Source organism: Pogona vitticeps, chromosome 2 (genome assembly GCF_051106095.1).
Source record: "Pogona vitticeps strain Pit_001003342236 chromosome 2, PviZW2.1, whole genome shotgun sequence".
Lineage (NCBI taxonomy): Eukaryota > Metazoa > Chordata > Lepidosauria > Squamata > Agamidae > Pogona > Pogona vitticeps.
Genome location: NC_135784.1, coordinates 149,636,345 through 149,662,304, shown reverse-complemented (window position 1 = coordinate 149,662,304; position 25,960 = coordinate 149,636,345). Strand labels below are relative to the sequence as shown.

The window sequence follows — 25,960 nt, the reverse complement described above, 5'->3', positions numbered from 1 at the left end:
CGAGGAATCCGTCCCAAAACACAGCGGGCGTCCATGTTTTTTTCCCGGTGGCCATTTTGGAACGCCGATCAGCTGTAGGAAAAAGATCGCTATGCGATAATCGGTAAGCGAAACAGCTTACTGATCATCACAAAGCGATTTTTCCTATTTAAAACATCGCAATGCGATCACTTTTTCGATTGCAAATTCTTCATCGCTAAGCGGTTTTGTCGTTAAACGGGGCGCTCGTTAAGCGAGGCACCACTGTACCATCATAAACTAAATAGCAACAGTTTTTATCTCATCTCTTATTTATAGAGTTCCAAAATATAGCAGGGCAAGTAGGTGTCAGTATAATGGTGAATTATTTAGATACCTACTTTCTCTGCCATATTTTTGTACTTTCTGTGAATAAGGAACAAAACAGGAAAAACTTACTATTCAGTTTGTGAAAGTGTTTTAAAAAACCCTAGTATTTTGAATCTGTAGTGTATGGCGCATAAGCTCACAATGTAAAAGTGGACCTAGAGTCCTTGCTTATAGAAATCACAGAATCATAGAAAAGTGAAGTTGGAAGGGGCCTACAAGGCCATCAAGTCCAACCCCTGCTCATTATTCTGATGAGTTAAGGTAAGAATTAAAAAGGTGAGGGAGTTTTGCTGCCCGGTGTTTATTGCTGGAACGGCTGGCCATCAATGTAACAAATACATGACATACTGTAATGAGAATATAGTGACTGAAATCTTGTATTAAATTATGCTGTGTGAGGGCATATCACTTCAATATATTTGTTGAAAATTAAAAACACCTTATTTCCCTGTGAAGGTCCAGAAGATCCCTTGGGATCCCTTTTTTAATAGGGAACCTCTTGTGGGCTGCAGAATACAGGGAAGTCCAATTTCTGAAACTTGCCACTGGTGGGATGATTTTACTGGTAATGGTGGTACTTAGAAATCAAAATCTTCCCCTCAGTTCCTGAACCCCCAGCAGCATCCTAACAATGAAAAGGATCCTAAGGGAGCCCTGGAACCTTTGTGGAGGTGGGGAATCAGGAATTCTGAGTTTCTGGAAAAATGCTGCATTTGTGATATTATTGGCCCTATGCAGTATGAAGTTACACAACAGGATCTCAGTCATTGTTTTTCTCATATAGATCTTTTAATATATATTTTACGCTTTCTCCACAGACTTCAGGTGCTTGGTCATTATTCTCAGAATAATCCTGTGTGATAGTTTAGTTAAGGAATTCCGATTTATCAGAAATATTTCATTCAACTTATTGAATTGAGGGAAAACTTTAATATAGCATGGAATCTTCAGTATGTAACTTTTGGAAAATGATGAGTGCTTTTCCTCTAAATACTTCATACAATGAAGAATTCTAAAACCAGTCACTCCTCTGAATTTTATCCTATGATATTAATAATGTAGGACCAGAAATTCTATGTGTTCAACTTTTCTTGATATCTCTTTTCCAGCTTGAAAATCCCAGATATTTACGTGAAAAGCCTATACCCTTGTCACTGGTAGGTAGCATTATTTGTTTTTTTCTTCTTCTTTATCAGTTTCCCTCAGAAATGATTGTTAAGTACAAACATTTATTTTTTCCATAGATGTCGCCCAAGATAGTTATTGGGAAAAACAGCAGTTCTCAGGATGAACAGACATTATTCCATATGCATGAAAAGGAGGTATATTATTATTGCTACTGTTTTTAAATCTATTTTTTGAATGCCTATTTGAAGCAATAAAGAATCTCTAGGCATCTTACAAATAATTTTTATTTATTTATTTAAAATATTTCAACCCCACCTTTCTACTCAAGAAGACAGCCCCCTCATAACATTTTTGTGAGTCTTTATTTACTTTTTTGAATTTGTTTATTATGGTTGGTTGACCAGCTCATAAAACATATTTATGGCTAAAATATACAAAATGTCATTTAAAAATATACAACCAATTCATAAAACATATGTGGCTAAAATATATCTACTTGAATTAATATGATAGGTGAAAACAAAACAAAAATAAAAAGTTAAAAAAGACAAACACATGATGGTGCCTTAAAACTAATTTTTATATTTTTTAATGTTTCTTTTTAAAAAAATAAGCTTTTGTCTTTAAGGTGCCACCATGTTTTTGTCTTTTAAAAACATTTTACTTTTGTTTTGTTTTCGCTTATAATGCTTGCACAGACTAACATGGCTATCCCTTCTACAACTTGAATTAGTATGTAGAGTATCTGTATGTCTTCAGAGAAATAATAAATATATGGGTCAAACTATCTTCTAAATAGCATTCAAGAGATTTTTGGATAACAAGCATAATAGAAGGAGAACAAACCTATCAGTATGAAAAATAGTTCAGAGAAAAATGCAATGTAGATATGCAAATACAGTAGGACCCCTTCATCTATAGGATCAGTATCCACTTATCCACTCTGAAAATAATAAAAATATTAAAAGAAAAAACCCAGGGGAAAAAATATTTTGTAATGTATTACCTGAACCGGCCACTAGAGGGATGCAGAGACCATGCTATAGTTAGTGAAGAATGCATAGCATGGTCTCTGGTACCGTCTAGTGGCCAGTTTTGTTCATGAATGTGAAAATATTTTTTTCTTTTTTCTTTTATCATGCTCTCTCTCTCTCTCTCTCTCTCTCTGTGTGTGTGTGTGTGTGATAATAATGTGATCCATATTTACAGCTTCAGAGTGTGTCTTAATAGAAAATAAATTTTTTTTCCTCTCTCTGGACTTATGCAGTGCAGGCTGTGAGCTATTTTGGGTGCAGATTATCTTGAAGGACTATTTTGTCCCATGAGAGTTTGCCTGGCTCTGGTGTTTTCAGGTGCAGCGTCTTTGTGTCTTGCTTCCTTCATAAGTGTGTTTGGTGGTGAAGTGAGCGGGAGCTTTCTTTGTGGCTATTCCCAGACTATGAAAAGCCTTTTGATGGTTGGGAGCCTGGCCCTCTTTCTCCTTTCCTTCTGTCAGCAGGCAATTACTGTTTTATTTAGACAACCTTTTCAGCAATCGACTGCAGCTGAAAAAGGGACTTTTAAAGATTGGTGCTGTACTTTTTACTTCTATTTTTTATTCATGTGAACATTTTAATTGTTTTAATATTTTAATTTGTTTTATTATGGTTTTGTTTTCCTGATTTTATCTGCTTTTAATTTTATTTGCTCTTGATATTTTGAGTTCTCTTCACTCCCTGTCTTTGGAGGAAAAAAGATATAAACCAGAGAAAGAAAATCCATCCATACATCCATACTCACTCTACCTTTCTTTTTAAGAAGGAACCAAGGCGGCTTACATCATTGAAAGGCAATATTTAAAGCTTTGTCAAAGGTCTAGCAATTTAGTGGTAGTTGCTGATCGTTGAAAGACAGGTAGCTAGTTTTGCTAATTCCCGATAGACTCTTGCATTATCTCTCGTGCTGTATTTATCAAAGGGCTTCCAACAGCCTAGAAGATATTTTTGTCGGCAAAGAACTACTTTTTCCCATAACATTGGAATCATACACAGTGACCCTCTTTCAGTCCTGCTGATGAAAACCAGCAGGTTCTGTAACTCATCTGCTAGAACATAGTAAGCATTCTGGTCTACATCTCCTGTAAGCCCTAGCTAGCAGAGGAAATGGTCAGGGATTCTTGAAATTGTAGCCAAGAACATCTGGGCAGCACAGGGTTGCCTACCATTGCATTAAGATAATTGAGGTAATGTCAGGTTCAAATACTGTCTGGAAATGGGCTTTAAAAAGATCCACATATCTGGTTTGCTGCAGGAGAAGTAATTTGTGATATAGTTTAAAGGTAAAGGTAAAGGTTCCCCTTGACAATTTTTGTCCAGTCGTGTCCGACTCTAGGGGGCGGCGCTCATCCCGCTCTTCAAGCCATAGAGCCAGCGTTTTGTCCGAAGACAATCTTTCTGTGGTCACATGGCCAGTGTGATTTAGACACGGAACGCTGTTTACCTTCCCACCGAGGTGGTCCCTATTTATCTACTCACATTTGCATGCTTTCGAACCGCTAGGTTGGCGGGAGCTGGGACAAGCAACGGGCGCTCACTCCGTCGCGTGGATTCGATCTTACGACTGCCGGATCTTCTGACCCTGCAGCACAGGCTTCTGCGGTTTAGCCCACAGTGCCACCACGTCCCTTATGTGATATAGTTTAGCAATCTGCTAAACTATATCGCAGATTATGATATAGTTTAGCAATCTGCTTTTCAAAGAAATGCAGGTCAATGTGCCAGATGCTGGATGTGTTTAGAATAGAGCCAGGATCCATTGAAGAAACTGAGTGGACAAGTCTCTGAAGAGCCAATTACTTGGATGTTGTGTTTTTAAAAGACTGTGCAAGTAGTTTTATACTGCCTATGGTAGCATAATTTGCTTTTAGACTGTTTTAAATATCTTAATAATAAAAATTTTCAAGGTTTACAGTTTGATCTTGTAGTTAGTTTTCATAACTTCAACTGAAGTCTATGAGACTAATTTATATGTAACTCTGTTCAAGATTGTAACCAGTATTTTCACAGATTCAATCAAGGCTTGGAGTCTCTTTTTTAAAAAAGGTAGCAACTTGTGCCTCTCTCCTCCTCCATTTTTTTTAGTCCAGGTTATTCTTAGTGACTGCTATTCTGGTACTTTTTCCCCTTTTAGGATATATGGAGTAATTAAAAGTGGCAGCTTTATTTTTTGATGTTCTTGCCATATATGTAATAAACCTACTTCCTGAGATGACATATTGGTATTGAAATAAATATCCCAATTGTACCACACATAGACATTTAAAGGAAAAACCATCATGAACCTGTTCATATACAGTATATAAAATTATTCTTACGTTGTGGTTTTGTGTCTTAATCCACACCCTGAGTTATTTTTTGTTGTTTGCCGATAGCTTACATATATTTTAGTATGTGGTTTCTATAAGAAGCTTGCAAATACTAAATGGTTTGGTATGGAGTTTAAAATGTGGCTGAATGGCAACCTAGCTAAAAAATGAGAAGACATATGCAGTAAGCTGTCCAATGGTGAATGTATTGTGGTTTACCTTCTCCCCATCCCACCGCAAAGTGTCAGTACTTACTATGCAGGATTGAAAACAATTGTGCCACTGAAAAGGTGACAGCAGAGACTTCTTCTGGTATTTAGAAAATGTGCATTTTAAACATTGGATGTTTTTATAAAGAACATAGGCTAATAATTTCAGGAGAAAGGTCATTGGCTAAAGTTCTGTGTTGAAGCTGCTTCCTTCATTTTCCTGGCTGTGACAAAAGTTCTGTGGCCCCTTAAGCTGGGAAGGTAGCAGGCTGAACAACTTACAATACCACAGTTGTCTCTTGCTTGTAGCAATACTGCAGGATCTCTTGGAAAAAAACAGATGACCCCTTAGAGCGCAACCTAAAGTTGATGCGTTTCTCACATGCCATGATTGAGAACAAATATTTTGACCAAAATCCTTCAAATACTGTGGAAATACAAGCTATTGTTCATCTAAGCCCCTCTGACAAGGGACACTGAGAAATGTCTAAAAACTAGTCTCAAGTCAGTGGTATTATAATTCTGGCTGGGAATCAAATGAAGAGCGAGGTCTGTTTGTCAAAGGTGAACATTCTACAATCAGAGAGGTGTGTATCTGTGCCCCCGTAGATGAAATAAATGAGAGAGCATTCTATGTGGCACAGCCGAATATGTGTGTGTTAGAAAGAGGTCACTGAATTGAGATGCTATATTGTATATCAAGTTCAGAATAAAGCTGTGCTCTCTGAGCTTGTTATTTATTGCTTTGCTCTTGTTTGTGCTAGTTCTGCTGCCTTTGATTCCAGTAGCTGGCTGTAGTCTAACTCTGCCTCTTTCTTGGTCAAAACCTGTGGGTTAAAGTAAGCAGAGCTGACTGTCAGGAATTGGAGACTTTTATTTTAACATTAGGTTACTTCAGGAAATTCATCATTACCATTCATCCAGGTTAATGGGTGCAATTGGTATATCAATGGACCTGTAAGTAATGATTAGACATAATTTGTTACACAAAACAAAACATCTAGCAATGCTAGTTGTTGTTGAATTATTTTGAGAGTAACTTTGTTCCCCCTCATTAAAAAAAAAAAAAAAAGCCTCGTGGTGCAGTGGTTAAAATGCTGTACTGCAGCTAAAACTGTGCTCACGACCTGGGGTTCAAATCCCAGGTAGCCGGCTCAAGGTTGACTCAGCCTTCCATCCTTCCGAGGTCGGTAAAATGAGTACCCAGCTTGCTGGGGGGGCAATGTGTAGCCTGTATAATTAAATTGTAAACCGCCCGGAGAGTGCTTGTAGCGCTATGGGGCGGTATATAAGTCCAATAAATAAATAAATAAATAAATAAAATATAATCCCCAGACTAAAGGTGTTACTTCTAAGATCTACTGTAAAAAAACTTATTTCAGAATATAAGATCTATTTGTTCAATCTTGTAATGCATTTTCCTGCTTTTCTTTATGCTCTTAATAGCCACTTCCTGTTCAAGGAACAGTTGAAAACTTTAGAGAATAGTAGGAACACTACAATTAACTTTACATTTGGCAATCTTGCTGATTATTTCATTTTCTTTTTTTTTCTATTTCTTTTTCTCTTCCTTCTTTGCTTTTCATTTTTTTCCTTTGACCTTCAATGGAGTGAAGATTTTATTAATGTGAAGGACATAAGTAGAGGTTGGAAGTTAGTATGTTTAAGCCTAAAATATGGAATGTGGGATGTCTGACATTATTTATGAACTGCTTCATAACATAGATCCATTATGTATGAAGAGGCCTCCTTTTTTTGGTTTGTGTCAACATAGGTAGGGTTTCATCTGAAGAACTGTGCATGATAGAAAATGTATTAGTACAGTTAAATTAATACTTGCAGACGTGGTCTTCAAAAAGATGTGTAAAAAGTCTTATAGTGTGAGCAGCCAGCATGCAGAACATTCTACAACTATTCAGCTTTCTCCCTCCCCCCCCCATCAACTGACCATACTTGAACCAATCCTTAATGGTTTCTGCTCATTTCTTTTTTGTCCACCATGTGAAAAGCAGCTAGGTAGAAGAGGGTTACAGTAACTGTGATAAAACAATTTTTCCTTCATAGTCTTACCTTATTATCCTTTTGTATTATCTTCCCTTGTTGTCATTGTTGTGTGTTAAAAAAATTGTCATCTGCATCAGGCCTTATTTGTATGAACTCAGAACCTCATATAAAAAGTGTGTGGTCTGTGGAGGGAAAATCCCTCATTTGGACCTGTAATTTAAGTGCCTTTCTTGTTGGGAGGAGAGCATTTTGTCCAATAGTGTAGTGTGGGTGATCATGGAACAAAGGAAGGCTAATTGCCTTAGAGAAAGAACAAAGGAGTTGACAACGGATGTCCAAGCCAGCGGAGTCTCAAGGCAACGCCCTGAGAGCTCTTTTATTGACTTAGCATGATTACATAGTATGTTGTTAGAATTCAGATAGGATACTAGTTACCTAGTCGTAACCAGGATTGGCTGAAATAACCCTTTGATCTTATGCTCTACCTCTGAGTGAAAGGGCAGAATAAGGGGTTACTCCGCCTGCTGGCCGCTGCCGCTTCCTGCCAGGAGTGTATGCACGTCACTGGAACAGAATGCAGCTACAACCTTCAAGCAGAAGTTTCCCACAGTGTAGCATTTCTTGAAACTTTACTTGGGTAGCCTTTCAAAATAAGCAATGCTGTCTAAAACTGATTTTGGATAAGTCTTTACAAGCTTCTTAAGAAGCATCTGAACAGACATCAGCGTTGAAATTGATCTTTAAATCTCTTCTGGAGAGATTATTTGCAACTGAATGAAAACATACCAACTTTGGAAACAGGAATCCCTCTTAGTACCATAGAGTATCCAGTAGTTCCTTCAGTTCTGATGGTTACATTGGCATTGGGCTCGGAATTGACACAAGGTAAAAGGAAGAAAAATTCTTCAAATAATAAACAGTCTAAGACAGACAAAAAAATAGACAAAATTTTATTTAAAATGATGGTACCATCACTTGTGATACAACCAGCTTCGACAAAGAACAACAGTTTCGAAATAATCAATGACCCAGCAAGAAAAGTCAGATGATGTTTGTACAGCTTGCTTTTCAAAGGGAAAATTATAGGGATCATCACTGTGAACTGTCTCTTGTTCTCCAACACCTTAAATTTGTCCTTGATATAGAGATTCATCAAAATCATGAAGGGCTGCATATGCTTGGCACCATGGCTCATCTTAATTACACTTTAGATTGAGTATCTCATTAGAATCTCTGACCCTGTTGATCATTTATGGCAGTGGCCTCCAAACTTTTCTGAATTGTGGACCAGTTGGTGAGTGGGGCAGGTCATCCCCCTGCACTCAGAGGTGGGTGGAGTGCACTTGCGAATGGGTGGGGTGCGGATGTGCAGAGTGGCAGGGCATGCATGCGCGGAGGGGTGAGGCACTCATGCATGTGGGTGGCTGGCTGTGCGTGCGGGAGATGGGTGGGAGATCTGTCTCTGGCCCGGTCCTGCCATGGCCGTGGACCGGCACCAGGCCGCAGACTGGGGACCCCTGATCTATGGGATCTAAGCATTAAAGATGCTACTGTTTTTCTTGTCAAGATACTATGTCTCTCTTTACTAGTTTGTAGGCTCTTCCAGACCATTGGGGGATAATGCCTGGGCCCAAGGAGACTCTGGGTTCAGATACAACAAAAGACATGGTTGCTTTATTGAGACCAATTGTGATCTCCTAGATAGTTCAGATCTGGAACACTGAGATACAGACTTCAAGATGTTTGGTACTGGCATCTTGATATAGAGACTGTTCATGATGATGTCACGATGATTTGAATGATGAATATTGAGAACCATTGTATGCAAATATCACACTGATGCTGGGAGGCTATGATATCAAGGCTGTAGGTATCACTATTGAAATCATTCTTATAAAACCTACTGGAATTCAGTACCACAAATACTACCAACTTTCAGTTCTTGTGTCTTCACCAAATTGCCAGGTTGGTGATTTTAGCCCACTATAACTGTCAGAGGACATAAAATCATACTCTCATTTATAACAAATAGCAGTCATTGCCACTCAAAGTTAAAAAAATCTATCCAGCTGATATCAGATCCAGTTTTTGGTAGAGTGAAACAAACCTCTTCAATATCTTTACAAATTCTATTTTTGCCAGTTATGAAGATTAGGTCAAACAGTTTTTCACTTAAGCCACGTACAATTTCATTGACATCTTATTGCATGCAGAATCTTTATAAAGTTCAGGATCAAGGCATGAATTTTCTTTTCAAACATCTATCACCCAATTCAATAATAGTTGAAGCACTACATGTTAAAACAAAAGACAAATTGCATTCTACTTAGTAAACTCAGAAGATAGAAAACCCAGATCTGCTGGGTAGGTGGATGTACTCAGCTAAAGCATTAGGACTGCAGATTGCCAGTTACTGAGCCATATCAGTAATTCATTTGGGAGTGTATACAACCTTTCTTGGCAACTTTGCTGAATGATTTAAAAAGTGACTGCTCTGAAATTCCAGCAAGAAGCTCACTTGCTTGCTGTGCAGCAAATCCATTCTGTTAGTGTTGAAGCAAACTGTGCAGCCAAATCTGTGGCTGCTGCAAGTAACGTTAAGAAGACATGCTTAGCTCTAATCTGCATAATTCTCAGAAGGAACATGCTCCAGAATTGAAGACCTGCCCTTTATTCAGAGGGTTTATATAGCAACTTCTGTAAACTTCTGGTACAATGCCAACACTTATTCATGGGTTTTATCCTTCATATCACATGAGTATGCCATAGAATCCGACATTTTGCCACATGGGGGAGGTTTTTCATCAGCATCTCCAACCAATGTTCTAAGCTGTGTGCATTTGTGCTTGCCTAGAGCTCAATCAGGGCTGTGCATGGGCACCAGTTTCCTTCCCATTTCGAATGAAGCCCCACACACCCCTGAGTGCATGGAGCAAGGCTCCAGCATAGTGGGACAGAAAACTGGAGGGAACATTGACTCAAATTCTTACAGAAGAAATTACAAAACTGCTGAACCAAGAATTTGTCCACTCAGTATCCCCACAGGACAAGCATAGATTTTATTTCTGTTTCTTTACTGACCCAGTGAAAGGTGGATGTAGACCTTAGAGGTATCTAATTCTACATTACATACAGGAAATTTTGGATGGTCAGCTTACAGACTATCTTGCCACTACTTGAAAAGGGAAACTTCTTGAAGAGATCATGGTTACTTCTTGAGAGCAGTTGTAGGCCATAATTCCTTAGGAGATACTTTTGAGATGACTTGGAAAGGAGATACTGTATGTTCTATCTCTTTCTGGCATTTCCCTTCACAGAGTAATTGCAAAACTCAAGCAAGACAAGACTTATGTCATTTTGATAACACCTGTCATAAATGTCTACAGTCCACGAGAAGTTACCAGTATACTTGGATCTGCTGACTTGTCAGAAGGGTTGGGCTTGGCATCCATAGTCGCAAACATTGGAACCAGTAGCATGGAAGCTTCTGTGATGATTCCTTCTTCTTTGACCATAGGATTCTTCAAGCTTCCAGAAAGCCATTAATAAGGAGAACCTATTCATATAAATAGGAAAATAATGTTGGTATCAGCCAACTAATACAGGAGCCCAAACTATTTTTGAATTCTATAATCAAGCAATTTCAAAAGGAAATTTATATCCAGAGTTAAAACAGCTGCACCATCTTGATCTCTGTTTTTGATTTCATCTAGTTAATGGTATCTCCCTACAGAACCATGGCAATGGTAGGCTTAGTTTTAGTGGCGATCACTTCTGCTAGATGCACAAGTGAATTATGTGCCCTTTTCTATGACCCCTGTTCCTGAATTTCCACAGAGAGAAAGTACGTAATGTTACAGCCGGTCATAACCCTTCTGCCAAAAATGGTTTATTATTTTCAGTTGCCTTATCAACATTTTATCTCACATCATCTAATAATCTGTATAGATTATTGCTTAAACTGGATGTTGGGTGTGCACTTGCATTCTACATTTCATGTATGGAAGAATTTGTCAAAGTGATCAAACTTTTTGTATGTTCCTGAGGTCCTAAAAAAGCAAATTAAGTGTTTTTTTTCAGCCTTATTCTAAATGGGTGTTTTTTACAATTAAACCGCCTTATGAATTAGCAAGAAAACCAGCTCTGTCAGCTAAGGTGTCACTCAACAATGGCCATGGCTGCATCAGTAGCCTTCCTAAAGGGAGTGGACTTACACTTGTAAAGCAGCAACATGGTCCCAACCCTTTGGCATTAGTGATTCCCTACAGACTAGATGTGCAAGCACATTTAAATTGGCCGAGGTCTGTCCTTTTTTGATTCTGACATGACCTCATGTTTGGGGGGGGGGGGGAGGCAGGATGGATAACTTCTCTGTCAGTGTGCCGTCCCTGCTCCTAATGGTCAATGGGTACAAGATGGCAACAATGATGGTAGAGAAGGTGAAGGGACTATCACTTGAAAATCTCATTGAGAAGACAGAAACCATTTCCATCAGCTGTACGGGAAAGGAGGATTAAGGAAAGTAGGGGTCAGACAAGTTGGAGGAGATAAAAGAGGAGGAAAAGGTGGGAGAGGATAGAAATGAGGGAGAAGAGAGAAAAGAGTAGCCGGAGGTGGAGGAGGAAAAGGGAGAAGAGTGAGAAAGCTCTAGTTGGGGAGAGGAGGTTGAGGCAGTAGAACAGAGGGAACCCCAAGAACCTAAATCTTTTGCAGCCAGTGACCCCGATGAACTGCCTGAGGGATAAGAGTGGGTGATACAGATAGATCTGATGGCTAGTAAAGAGGCGTGCTGGAAGTTCCGTGCCTGTGGCGCAGCTCTTAGATGTTCTTATTGACCTCCTAAGAAACTCCTTCTGGGGGGAGAGAGAAAAAAGGGAAAGGAGGAGAAAGGGAGAAAGCTAGGAGGGAGGCTGAAAAAGATACTAAGCCATCATCCCAGTGGCCACTTCTTCAAATAGAAGCCCAGAGACAGGTGGAGGCTTCCCATGATGCTTCAAAATGCCACTGGAATAGAGATGGGAAATGAGCCTCCTAGCCCTGTTCTGGGAGTCAGTGCCACAGACCTCATGACCACTCTAAAACTTAAAGGAAGAAAGTGAGAAAGATGTGATGGAGGTATTTGTATTAATATATGAATACCTGTGCACAGGTGGACATAATGAGGGGCCCAAACCCCTGGAGCTGGATTGCCCACTCCCCTTCTGCTGTTGCAATGGTCTCGGCGCTCCCTTCCTATTGCCCCGGAGCTCGCGGCCTGTGAGCCTCTCTTCGACCGTGCAGCAAGGCTCATTCTCTCACCTCCTACCAGGAGTAGCTCGCAGACCACGAGCTCTGAAGCAATAGGAAGGGAGCGCGGAGCCTGTGGCAATAGTAGAAGGTGAGTGGACAGTCTGGACTCTTGTTATGTCTACCTGTGTGGGGGTATTCATATACAAATACCCTAATCTCTAGTCATGAATCATGTGAGATGGAACTGTTTGAAGATGTTGTTGAAAAAGCACCTAATGTGTCCTGGAAAGATTTTTTATTTAAGCACGAAATTTCTCTGGTCTTCAGTTTAAAATTGGGTCCCAGGACCCCTATCAAAGACAATGCTCTTTAAATAACCTGCCAGTTAATACCAGATCTGCTAAGTCAAACTTTGCTTATAGCAAAGTCCAACAGACTGCCAGGAGATGTTGTAATGATTATTGGTTTCAGCTCTGCTCTCAGATACAGATAGCAGTGGACACGGGTAACATCAAGGGAATGTATGATGGTATCAAGCAGGCTTTAGGTCCAAAGCAGAAGAAATCTGCTCCTTTGAAGTCTGCTACAGGCGTGATCATCCAGGAGTAAGCACAGCAGATGGAACGCTGGGTGCAACACTACTCTGAGCTGTATTCTAGAGAGAATGTAGCAATGGAAGAGGCATTAAATAACACTGAGTGCCTGCTTGTCTTGGAAGAGTTGGACAGCAAACTATCTTTAGCAGAAATAAAAGCGGCCTTGGATTCCCTCGCCTCGGGAAAGGCACCTGGGAAGGATAACATCCCTGCTGAAGTGCAGCTGAAATGCATGCGGGAATTCTTCTTCGCTGATGATGCAGCTGTTGCTGCCCATTCTGCTGAAGAGCTCCAACAACTTATGAATCATTTTAGTAAGGCCTGCCAAGATTTTTGCACAAGTCATGGGCCAGGGCATGGACTCACCTCCCTCTGTTACCATCTCCACACAAGAATTGGAGGTTGTTCATGACTTTGTGTACCTTGGCTCAACCATCTCTGACACCCTCTATATGTCGAGCTGGATAAATGCATTGGAAAAGCAGCTGCTATGTTCTCTAGACTCACAAAGAGAGTATAGCTTAATAAGAATCTGATGGCATATACCAAGATCCAGGTCTATAGAGCATGTGTCCTGAGTGCACTCCTGTACTACAGTGAGTCATGGACCCTTTGTGCATGGCAGGAGAGGAAGTTGAACACGTTTGATATGCATTGTCCCCGACACAGTTTTGGTGTCACCTGGTAGGACAAAGTTCCAAATACAGTGGGGTCTCGACTTACGAACGGCTCGACATACGAACGTTTCGACTTACGAACCGCTCTCATAGGAATATATGGACTCAATTTACGAACTTAGATTCGAGTTACGAACTCTTCCCCCCCCTTTTTTAAAGCTAAGTCATCTTAGGTTAAAAGGAAAAAAGAAAAAATATCCCCCTCTAGTGGCAGAAGGCGGAATAGCAGCTTCCCATTAGTTTCTATGGACGAAAAGAGCAGATACGGATTAAATGGTTTTCAATGCATTCCTATGGGAAATGCAGATTCGACTTAAGAACTTTTCGACCTGAGAACTGCCTTCCAATACGGATTAAGTTCGTAAGTCGAGACCCCACTGTACAGTGGTGCCTCGCTTAACAGGCGCCCCGTTTAATGACCAATCCGCATAGCGACTTTTTTGCGATCATTTTTGCGATCGCATAACGATGTTTTAAATGGTAAAAAATCGCTTTGCGATGATCGGTAAGCTGTTTCACTTACCCATTTTCACATAGCGATGTTTTTAGAACAGCTGATCGGCTCTTCCAAAATGGCCGCCAGGTTAAAAAAATGGCCACCTGCTGTGTTTTTGCCTGGATTCCTCGCTTACCGGGCAGCGAACATGGTGGCCAAATGGAGGATTGTTGCATAAAGGTAAGTTTTTTGCCCATAGGAACACATTAAACGTGTTTTAATGAATTCCTATGGGCTTTTTTTCGCATAGCGACGAATCCGTATAGCGACGATTTTTGCTGCACGGATTATCGTTGCTATGCGGGGCACCACTGTAGAGCAGGCCTAGAAAAAGCTGGATTTTTCAGCATGTATACATTACTGAAACAGTAATGTCTGCGTTGGCTCGGGCATGTAGTGAGAATGGCTGACGGTTAGATTCCAAAAGACCTCCTGTATGGAGAATTAGTGGAGGGAAATTGCCCCAGAGGGAGACCACAGATGTGATACAAGAATATCTGCAAGTGGCATCTGAAGGCCTTAGGAATGGACCTCAACAGATGGGAAACCTTGACATCTGAGCGTTGAGCCTGGAGGCAGGCAGTGCATCATGGCCTCTCCCAATTTGAAGAGACCCTTGTCCAGCACGCCGAGGCAAAGAGGCAGTCCCGAAAGGAGCAAAATCAGGGAGCTGGACAGGGGACAGATTGTATTTGTCTTCAGTGTGGAAGGGATTGTCACTCTTGAATTGGCCTTCTCAGCCACACTACACGCTGTTCCAAGACCTCTATTCCGAGCAGTTTACCATAGTCTCTCAATACTGAAGGATGTCTACTAGATAAGTCACCCATATTTGTGAGTCACAGAGACCATGTGAAGAAGGACAGGTTACTAATCTGTAAATGTGGTTCTGTGAATGGTAATGTTGTGAACTTTCACGATCCTCCCACCTCCCTGCTGTTATCTCACTTTTTATTAGATTTTTCTAAGAGACAGGCATGGTGAGGAACCAAGGTAAAATTATTAGCACTGATTAGAACATGTTCAATTAGGGGTGAGGGAGGAGAAACTGTTAAAGCTGTGGAGTTCTAGAATTTTCTGAATGATAGCTATTCTGTGGAAGTGGAGCACCTGTATGTGTGAATTCACAGATGAGCACTCAGAACTACAGTTACAAGTAGAAATCGTGTTCTATTGAGCATTTCCAGAGGAACTAAGAACGCCTGGTTAAACTTTGAGAAAGTAAAGTTCCCTTTGCACTCCACTCTAATTTACAGTATATTCTTAGTAACATGAAATCAAACATGTTAGGTATTGAGTTTGATCTTTGATTGGAATAGAAACAAATCAAGCTGTATAATATAGCTTGATTTGTATTATAGTGGTTATTAGCAACTTTCAAACAACTGACTTGCATAATATAAGCTATATGGATTTATAACCTTTGCATTTTTGCCTAATTTGAGGGCTTATACTGTATTACTTGTTATATTTGTATTGCATTTTTAAAATTCTCTTAATGTTTTCTCGCAGAAATGAAAGCTATGTTTACATTTTAAATAAAGACTTGCAGAAAAAAGGATTTTGAATTCAAATTTATTCTATATTACTTAGAGAAAAATTGAAACATAACACTTTAGTTTTGAAAGATAAGTTCCTAACTTCTAGATCTGTGGTTGTAAACATATGAATCAACGTATTTCATTTTTGATCAGTTATGTTGTGATTTTTGTTCAGTGTTATGCCATCTTGTGGTTGAATAATTGTGTGGTAAGCTAGATGCTATTGCTATACTTTTATCATGCCTACTTTATGAGCCGAGTGAGTATACTTCTATATTTTGAGTATTTAATCTGAAATTTCTTTTGTTACCAATTTTATCAATCATAGGGTTTCACTACTAGCTTTTAAAAAAAACACCTTCATGGATTACTGCCTTGGTGAAGGGGCTTGAGTAATTCAGAGAAGCTATGAGCTATGCCGTGCAGGGACACCCAAGACAGAGAGGTAATAGTGGAGAGTTCTGACTAAAGGCGATCCACCTGGAGCAGGAACTGGCAAGCCACTCCAGTATCTTTGCCAAGAAAACGCCATGGACAGAAACAAAAGGCAAAAAAGATATGACGCCGGAAGATGAACCCCTCAGGTCGAAAGGCTTCCAACATGCTACTGAGGAAGAGCGAAGGACAAGTACAAGTAGCTCCAGAGCAAATGAAGTGGCTGGGCCAAAGCCAAAAGGACGCTCAGCTGCGGATGTGTGTGGAAGTGAAAGGAAAGTCCGATGCTGCAAAGGAAAATGCTGCATAGGAACCTGTAATGTAAGATCTATGAACCTTGGTAAGCTGGATGTGGTCAAACAGGAGATGGCAAGAATGAACATTGACATCCTGGGCATCAGTGAACTAAAATGGACGGGAATGGGCAAATTCAATTCAGATGATTACCATATCTACTATTGTGGGCAAGAAACCCATAGAAGAAATGGAGTAGCCATCATAGTCAACAAAACAGTGGGAAAAGCTGTACTGGGATACAAATTCAAAAATGATAGAATGATTTCAATATGAATCCAAGGCAGACTTTCAACATCACAGTAATCCAAGTTTATGCACCAACCACCAATGCTGAAGAGGCTGAAATTGACCAATTCTATGAAGATTTACAACACCTTCTAGAACTGACACCAAAGAAAGATGTTCTTCTCATTATAGGGGACTGGAATGCTAAAGTAGAGACTCAGGAGATAAAAGTAACAACAAGTAAGTTTGGCCTTGGAGTTCAGAACGAAACAGGGCAAAGGCTAATAGAGTTTTGTTAAGAGAACAAGCTGGTCATCACAAACACTCTTTTCCAGCAACACAAGAAGCAACTCTACACATGGACATCACCAGATGGGCAATACCGTAATCAGACTGATTATATTCTCTGCAGCCCAAGATGGAGTCTGCAAAAACAAGACCTGGAACTGACTGTGGCTCTGATCATCAGCTTCTTTTATAGCAAAACTCAAGCTTAAACTGAAGAAAATAGGAAAAACCACAGGGCTAGTCATGTACAATCTAAACCAAATCCCTTTTGAACACACTTTGGAAGTGAAAAACAGATTTAAGGAACTAGATGTAGTGGACCAAGTGAGTGCCCGAAGAACTGTGGATGGAGGTTGGTAACATTGTACAGGAGGCAGCAACAAAAACCATCCCAAAGAAAAGGAAATGCAAGAAAGCAAAGTGGCTGTCCAGTGAGGCCTTACAAATAGCAGAGAAAAGAAGGGAAACAAAATGCAAGGGAGATAGGGAAATGGTTGTTGTGGGTTTTTCGGGCTCTTTGGCTGTGTTCTGAAGGTGGTTCTTCCTAACGTTTCGCCAGTCTCTGTGGCCGGCATCTTCAGAGTGCTGTCCAGCAGCCACAAAATTAAAAGACGCCTGCTTCTTGGGAAGAAAGCGATGACAAATCCAAACAGCATCTTAAAAAGCAGAAACATCTTGCTGACAAAGGTCCCCATAGTGAAAGGTATGGTTTTTCCAGTAGTGATATATGGAAGTGAGAGTTGGACCATAAAGAAGGCTGACCGCTGAAGAATTGATGCTTTGAAATTTGGTGCTGGAAGAGACTCTTGAGAGTCCCCTGGACTGCAAGGAGAACAAGCCTATCAATTCTGAAGGAATTCAGCCCTGATTGCTCAATGGAAGGACATATCCTGAAGCTGAGGCTCCACTACTTTGGCCATTTCATATAAGACTCCCTGGAAAAGACCCTGATGTTAGGAAAGTGTGAAGGCAGGAGGAGAAGGGGACGATAGAGGATGAGATGGCTAGACAATGTCATCGAAGCTACTAACATGAATTTGACCCAACTCCGGGAGGCAGTGGAAGACAGGAGGGCCTGGTGTGCTGTGGTCCATGGGGTCACGAAGAGTTGGACATGACTAAACGACTAAACAACAAACTAGCTTTTTTATGACACAAAACTCACATGTTCCTTTAATTATTGTACATATGCACTAGAGCCTCTTGATACAGATTAAAGCATTGGTATAACTGTTCAGGACAGTTTATATAACTAGTACAATGTTAAGATAATTACCATGTAGCTGGGGATCAATCTTTTGTCAGACTTGCTTTCCACATAACAATTAGAATGTAGACCATCTGTTTTATTATACTGAATATGGTACAATTTCCTCAGAAAATGCCCACATGGAAATTTTTTTGCATCAACTGAAAACAGGCTCAAAAGGAATGTGTGCAAGATATTTGGATTTTATAGATGCTCTTATAGTATGCGTCTTCCTTCAGGTTGTTGTAGACAAACTTATTCGAAAGACTGCTGTGAAAATACAGTCTGGATTAAAAAGAGTAATTGGTCAGGAACTATGTCGTTGGCTTGCAGGCTATTGAATACATAAGCTGTGTCCCCACCTACCCTGCCCTAGCATGTATGGTTGGATATATGATTAAGGTGTTTTTGGTTTTCTGGAATGCAAGGGATTTGTTCTCAGTGTGAAATCACACACAAAAAGGTGCTTTTTAGAGGAATGGATTGTGTTACAATCCTATTTTTGGTAGGATTGTTCCTACTTGCGAGCTATTAGAAGAACTCTTTGTAATACCCTGTCTCTGAAGCCAAAGTATGTGCAGAGATCATTACAGTGACACTTAATTTTTTAGTGTTGATAGGAATGCAGCTTCAGAAATGTGATTACAAATAATGTGCTGTTGTGTTTTTATCTTTGTTTACTTTTAATGTGTTTGAAAAATGAAAAACAAATTTGGGTATCTGAAGGTAAGGATAGCAGACTTGGTTGTTCTAGGTTTTTCGTGCAGACTTCTTGGAAATTAATAAGGAAGGAAAGACCTTTGCAGCTAGTAGGACCCATGTGTCGTTTGGGCAGGTGATGACAGAGGTTTCTTCTTATAGAATAAGTGTTAATTTTCAAGGCATGCAGTGGGGAGAAGAAGAGACCTTCTCTTAAAATGAAGGACGTTTTTCACCCTTAAAATGAAGGGTGAATTTACTTATCCATTAAGAAAAGTAAATAAACTGAAGAACAAGTATGCTGCTTGAATATTCATGGACAAAGTAAGTTGGCTTGGATGTTACAGTGTTCAACGAGAGTAACTGATTTTAGAAGTGATGCTGCTAAACTGACTTAATGGGAAGTGAATTTAGAGTTAAATCTTATGGGTAGGGAAGAGTGCTCAAGTTAGAATATAATACTGTACTTTAAAATATTTTTTCCCTGGGGCTGATATACATAAAACATTAGAGGCATAAAATCATAGGTGGCATTTTCTTTTTGAAAGCTCTCCAAACAGACATTTATATTAATAATGAATAGATAATAGTTCTAAATTTTTAATTTTGAAGTACAAAAAGATGTAAATTTTTAAGTTTTCAAAACCAATACTCATAGGAATTAAAAGTATTGCTACTCTGTAGAAATAAAATGGCAAGAAATGTAGAGGAAGGATAGTTTTTTAAGATGAAGAAGCTCTCCTTGCATCCTATGGCATTGGTCAATTACTGGCCAGTCTCAAATGTTCCATCCTGGGTAAGTTATTGGACATGTGGTGACTTCTCAGCTCTAAGAACTACAGTACTAAGTGGGGTAGATTGTCTAGATCCATTTCAGTTTGGCACCAGGCCTTATTATGGGATGGAGACTGCTTTTCTCACCTTGGTGTACGATCTATGCCAGGAACTGTACATGGGAAGTGGTTTTCATACAGTGGCTTTGATACCATCAATCATGTTATCATTCTGGGCATTGTTCCATAATGATTTTGGTCCTTCCTGAAAGAGAGAACTCCCTCAGGGTTCTGTTTATTCCCATGCTATTTGACATCTATATGAAACTGCTGGCAGAAGTTGTCCAGGGTTTGGTATCAATATGTGACTAACATTCACGCTATCTTTTCCATCTAATTCCAGAGAAACTGTCTTGGTTCTAAACTAGTGCATGGTGTCAGTAATAGACTGGATGAGGGTGAATAAACTGAAGCTTAATCCAGACAAGATGCTGGTGCTTCTTGCCATTTGAAGGACACATCAGGGGTGACACAAGAGAAGGCTTTCTCTGTTGCTGCTTCCAAGCTGTGAAGTGGTTCCTCTCCTGTGAAGAACAGTAGAGATTCAAACTCCTAGCCCTTGGCAGCACAGCTGAGTACTCCAGGCACTGAGCTGTGTTAGAGCAGTGGTTCCCAACCTTGGGCCTCCAGATGTTCTTGGACTACAACTGCCAGAAGTCTTCACCACCACTTCTGCTGGCCAGGATATCTGGGAGTTGAAGTTCAAGAACATCTGGAGGCCCACGGTTAGGGACCACTGTGTTAGAGTATATCACATAGTCTAAAAATTACACCTTAAATTTTATAATTCCACGGGTACAAAAATCTTTTTTGTAGTAGAGATTAATAAAACTTCTTACACAGTTGTTTAGTGGCATAAAATGAAAGACATCTTTGTTCTCACACGGCTAAAAAATATCAGCTGTTCTAACTAGAGGCTATGGGAGACCACTAGAAGTAACTTTCTGTGATAGATGCTAGGGATGTGCCTATTCTCATCATCATTGTTGTTGTTGTTATTCCAATTTCCAGAGTCTTCCAAGAATTCCCTGGGCAGAATTCTAGGAGTTCTAGCCCATAGACACAGACACTTAGATTTCGCTCACCTGCTCCACAGCTTAGCTCCAAGGCTGCATGGCCTGGCATTGATCTTTTTTTCTGTTGCTAATGTACAAAAAGAGGAAACTGCAACAGTGCTTCCTGGGAATGATAGAGCTTTGTGAAGGTACTCTCTATAGCCTAACAGGCAGCAGAACTGCTTCAGTAGCTTTATTTGTTTCTGTGTTACCAACAGGAAGCAAGGCTGGGGTTAGACAGTACAGCCTCAGAAATAGGCCCTGTTCCAGGTGAGCAAAAGGTAGGTGTCAGGAGCTGTGACTCTGTGGTTGGATCTCTCAGAATTCTGCCTAGGGAATTATTGCAGAATTCTGAGAGTCCAACCTCACCCTATGCAAAAAATTGCACATTCCTAGTAGGTGCTTATACACAGTTTCCGTTCGGTATGGTATCATGTCCTATCCTATAGAGGCTTACTGAAAAGTAAATCATTTTACGTTCATGAATTGTTTCCAGTTTGCTCATAAATAAAACTTTACTTAAAGGATACCTCCAGAGTAAGGTGGAATGTGGGTTTTACTAATTTTACTAGCTTTTTAAGGTGAGTTTTAAATAGTATGGGGATGGCACATTGAGAGAGACAGAGAATTGGTATAAATTACCATACTTTCAATGGGTAATCACTTCACTGGGCAACCACTCTTTTGCCTATATATTTTATCTTGATGAGGCCTCTATGAGTAAGAGCCAAGTTGAAATCTTTTCTCATTTCTCAATGTGCTGAAGACTGAAGAGACTGTTTTTGGTTATTACATCTTGAAAATATCTACTGTATTTCTAGTTTTTTCCATGTAACGTTTTTAATACCTGTATTTTTGGACTGTGGATACTGATCCTGCAGATAAGGGTGCCCTACTGTATTTCCAACTCTGAATGCACGTATCTCATGTATACAAGCCATTTGTAACCATCTGTATAATACTTCAGTGACTGGGATCCAAACATGCACATTGAAGTTCTTCACTGATGCAGAGATTTGCTAATTCTCCCTTGCAATTAACAGTTAACTTTAGCTCTAGAACAAATTTGTCCCACTAACATGAAAACTGAATATTCCTCTAGAGCAGTATTTTGCGATGCATTATGGTCTGTTGCCCATTCCCTATGCCCAATCAGAAAGTTCAGTCTTAAGATTTTGCCTGGTGAAAGTATTTTTTTTTAATATGTGAGAGTCATTTCAGGCAAATTATTATGAAACAGCTTTTGTTGAATTTAAGAAGAAAAAAGTCTGTGCATCTTTGTGATAGAGGGAGAGACAGCGCATAACTTTAGTTTCATTGGTATCACTCTCAACTCACTGCTCTCTCTCACAAAATTAGTTTCATTGGTATCCTTCTCAATCTCTTGAATTATAGGGACAGAACAGATGTTCAGATGTTTGACATCAGTAGTGTTTATGTGCCTGCCAGGCTTAAATGTTTCATATTTCTCTGTAAAGAGCATAAACAATGACAGAAACTCAAAGGAATGAGCTGGGTTGGTAGTTAAATTTTTGTACTTAATTTTTTAGTACAAATAATCTCCAATACTATCTTTATTTTATGGATAATCTTTAGCTTTATTTAAAAAAAGAAACAGTTGTTTTGTTTTTAATGATAATCTTTAAAACTGCATAGCTGGAAGGGTTCGTCGAGTTCAACTCCTATCAGAGAGCCACAGTGGGGGATTGAACTTTCAGCCTCTGGCTCTGCAGCCAGATACAGAAACTACTTGATAAACTGGCCAAAATTGTTGTGAGCAGCACCCACACCCACCCACCATGATATGACAAGTACTTGCAGGAGGAAGTTCTTTTATTGGAGCAACACAACTTCTTAATGAGACAACGTGGGTCAACAATAAACTTACAAACTTGCCAGGAAGTGCCAGGAAGTTAACTTCAGTCCCAAATAGTTCAAAAAAGGGATTGCAACCTCAGAACAATCCTTTACTGGGAGGAGTGGAGCTCTGCCTCCTTTCCAGAACCCCATGCTAAAACGGACTGCCGCAACAAGGATGCTGGATGCAGGCACTCAGCTATCCTTTGAGTAATGCAGCATGGAATTGTACCCCAGGTACCCCTCCATAGTTACTGCTGGTGGCAGCTGTTCCATACATGCAATACTCCTCATTGGAGGTACAACCAAAGTTTTGGCATGGCTGAGTTCACCAAAGTAGTGAGGTTCTGAGGAAGGTGAATTTCTCATTCCATATACAGGGAAAACAAGATAAGGCTGCATTTAAAGCTCCCACTATAAGTTATTATTGGTAATAAACATGTGCCATCAAGTCAGTTCTGACTTATGACACCCCTTTTCAGGGTTTTCCAGGTTTAGAATACTCAGATGTGATTAACCATTCCCCTCCTGGGGGCATCCTTGGACTGCAGCTTGCCTAAGGCCACACACACACTGACTCTACTCCCAGGAGGCACAGTGCGGAATTGAACTCCCAAACTCTGGCACTGCAGCCAGATACTTAAACCACTGAGCTATCCAGCCAGCTGTGAGTGTCGGTCATTAAAAGACATAAAACTGCATATTCCTCATAGTTTAGATTGAATTAAAAGACCTTGCTTACCAAACTCATACAGTGGGGGAAATGATTAGAATTTGTGGGGAGGTTTAGGTATACTGGACCCAGACAAGGTTCAAACTCTGCAAAACAAAAAATGTGTGTGTGATCTAACAATTCCTGTTATTGGTTATGAATGAAATGTGGAGCACTGGAAGCTAGGTTGCTGTAGTAGGTAACAAATCTCAGTGGAGTATTTTGATAAATACTAAGTATTTTGATTTCCCCCCTTATATTATGTGAACACAGTTACAGTTCCTATTGATTGTTCTGGGAAATACTTTCCTGTGATTTTGTGGATTTTCTTCTATAAAATCTTTAAATTCATTTCATCTCTCCAACTAAATATTTTATATTTACATTCTAAATAGCACGTCTTGGTGTTTAATAGCGTTTTTGTTTCTTTAAATCTTGAATTCTATTATTCTTAGTATTTTTTGCTATAGTTAATGGATATTAAAATATGCTGTATGCGAAGAATAAAGAAAACATCTGCGTCTTCTCCCACAGTTTTCTACTTCAAGGGAGATAAAATCATTTTGCAAAGTTCGATAGTTCTATCTTGTAAACCACCCAGAGAGTGCTTGATGTGTTATGGGGCGTTATATAAGCAGCACGCTTTGCTTTTAGTTCTACAGAAACTAATTTTTGTTTGGTTCTGTGGTATGTATTTATGAAGACTTTATTATAGGAATTATGGCTGAAATGACTTAAAGAATCTAGAATTCCTTAAGTCTGTCTCAAAAGTCTGTCTCAAATGTCTAGTGCAGATCCAGTACTTAAATGTTTTACACCCATCTTTTGGCTTTATTAAAAAAGATGTTTCACAATGACACATCGTTTTATGTGTGCTAAAACACATTAAAATTAAACTATGTTGGAAAGGCTTCTATAATTATTTTTGTTGTTTTTCAAAAATATTCCACTATGACATGGCTTTAGTTTTGTCTTTTTGTTTTAACCAGACAATTTACTAGTTTGAGACAAATGCCTGGATGGTGATGAAAGAAAATGTGATGATGTGTGAAAATATTGACTCAGTAAAAAGAAAAGTAAACCTCTCAAATTAATGAAATATCTGGCACCATTTCATTCAGAGCTTTAGGGGTCATGCTGATCCTCTGTGTATCCTTTGAATTTTAGTTTATGAGTTGTTGCAGAAAGATCTACAGAACAATCCTGTATGTGTCCAATTTAGTTCATTGAGTTCATTGAAATGGCCTAGATATTAGAAGCAAAATGTCTTACTTATTGTGATGTGCCAAGCTTATTACAATAACTGAACAAATATGAAAGACAGTTGTGGATGTGGAAACTTATTTTGTGAGAGATTATGCTTTGAGGTCAGAGATGCAACCATGCTTAGCATATAAATAATTTTTTATTTAGATTAGACAAATGTGTATTTTCTTTTAAATGGCTGTATATTATGATGAAGTACCAAGTGTGTTGTAGTAGTGGACAGGATGACACATTAGAACTTGGGAGACCTGGGTAAGAATCCCCACTCAAGTCACAAAAACTCATGAGGGAGTATAGGTAAAACTACTCCTTAAGTATCTTACTTAGCTTGAAAGCCCTATTAAGGTGGCTCTGAGTCCTATGTTTTATGCACTTTGATTTTGGCAGTTATTTTGCAGTTTTAGAATTGGTGCTCAACATATTTTCATAATTATTTACTGATATTTGCCTTATTTAGTAAAGGAAGCCATGACTTCTAGTTTGCAAGACTTAAGCACAGCTATTAACGATTGGACCTTTTGGAGGTCATTAGTTCTTAGGCTCACCATGCGTTGGAAGCAACTTAATGACACATAACATTTTTCTTATGTATTCTTATATTCATTTATGGTATGTTTCCAACCAATGTGAGTAAAAAATTTTAAAAAGGCAAGACAGAATGACGGCAATGTATGGGATAATACAGTATTTCATATCAGGAAAAATATCACAGGTTTCAAGAGACTTTTTGTAGGTTTCAGTATATATTTCCATTAGATTGTTTTGCATCTTTCTGCCGTCTTTCCTTCTCTGACATGGGCTGTTAGGAAAAGATGAATAGGTGGGACACAATTCCATGTGTTATGGGAAGATGTTGAGAACTGTATAATTCAAGTTGGTAGTTGTACAAGTAGATAGATACCAGTGTACAAGTACCAGAATGCAAAATGGTTAACTGATTTTAAAAAGCCCCTGTGCACCTTACTGTACAAGAGGAAACCATTTTGAATGTGTTATGTTTTATTTACCTGAGTTGACAAAAAGGTGGATTTCAGTATTTTTAACAAGAATGTAGCCGGCTTGTTTCCAAAACATGGAGAACATCAATTTGTCATGCTCTAAACACAACAGGAACCCTTAATTCCTTAAATGACAGTACATAATAAGCATTGCTTCATAATTTTGTAATATCATCTTGTTCTTGCTTTCCTTTTTTAGTATGGTATATTTTTTACCCTTTAAAAATATTTGTATACTTACTATTTTTAGTTTTTAAGTGTTATCTTTCAATAATGGAAACTGCCCTGGGTGTTCTTTAAGAAGAAAGATGGGACAAAAATATTTTAAATAAAAAATTTAAATAACTTGCTAGTCTTTTGGTCATCATGCTAAAGGGATCCAGTTTTGCTGCATATAGCTTCTTAGACATTTAGTCATCTGATCAAGGAGAATTAGTTCTACCACACTTAGCCACATGGGGTTGACATTTTGGGT

The 25,960-nt window shown here is 39.2% G+C and overlaps 1 protein-coding gene across 8 annotated transcripts in view; it reads left to right on the top strand.

Moving 5' to 3' along the window:
- CEP112 (centrosomal protein 112) overlaps positions 1-25,960 on the top strand; it is a 455,788-nt gene that overhangs the window by 39,001 nt on the left and 390,827 nt on the right. For 6 of the 8 annotated variants that reach the window (XR_013541089.1, XR_013541088.1, XM_072990811.2 and 3 more), the window contains exons 7-8: positions 1,458-1,505; positions 1,593-1,670. The exons of the other annotated variants lie outside the window; for them this stretch is intronic. Coding sequence is in view for 4 of the 6 variants with exons in the window: in XM_072990811.2 (XP_072846912.2) it covers positions 1,458-1,505; positions 1,593-1,670 (126 nt within the window). In the remaining 2 variants the exon portion in view is untranslated. The remainder of the gene's footprint in view (positions 1-1,457; positions 1,506-1,592; positions 1,671-25,960) is intronic. 8 annotated transcript variants of the gene reach the window in all.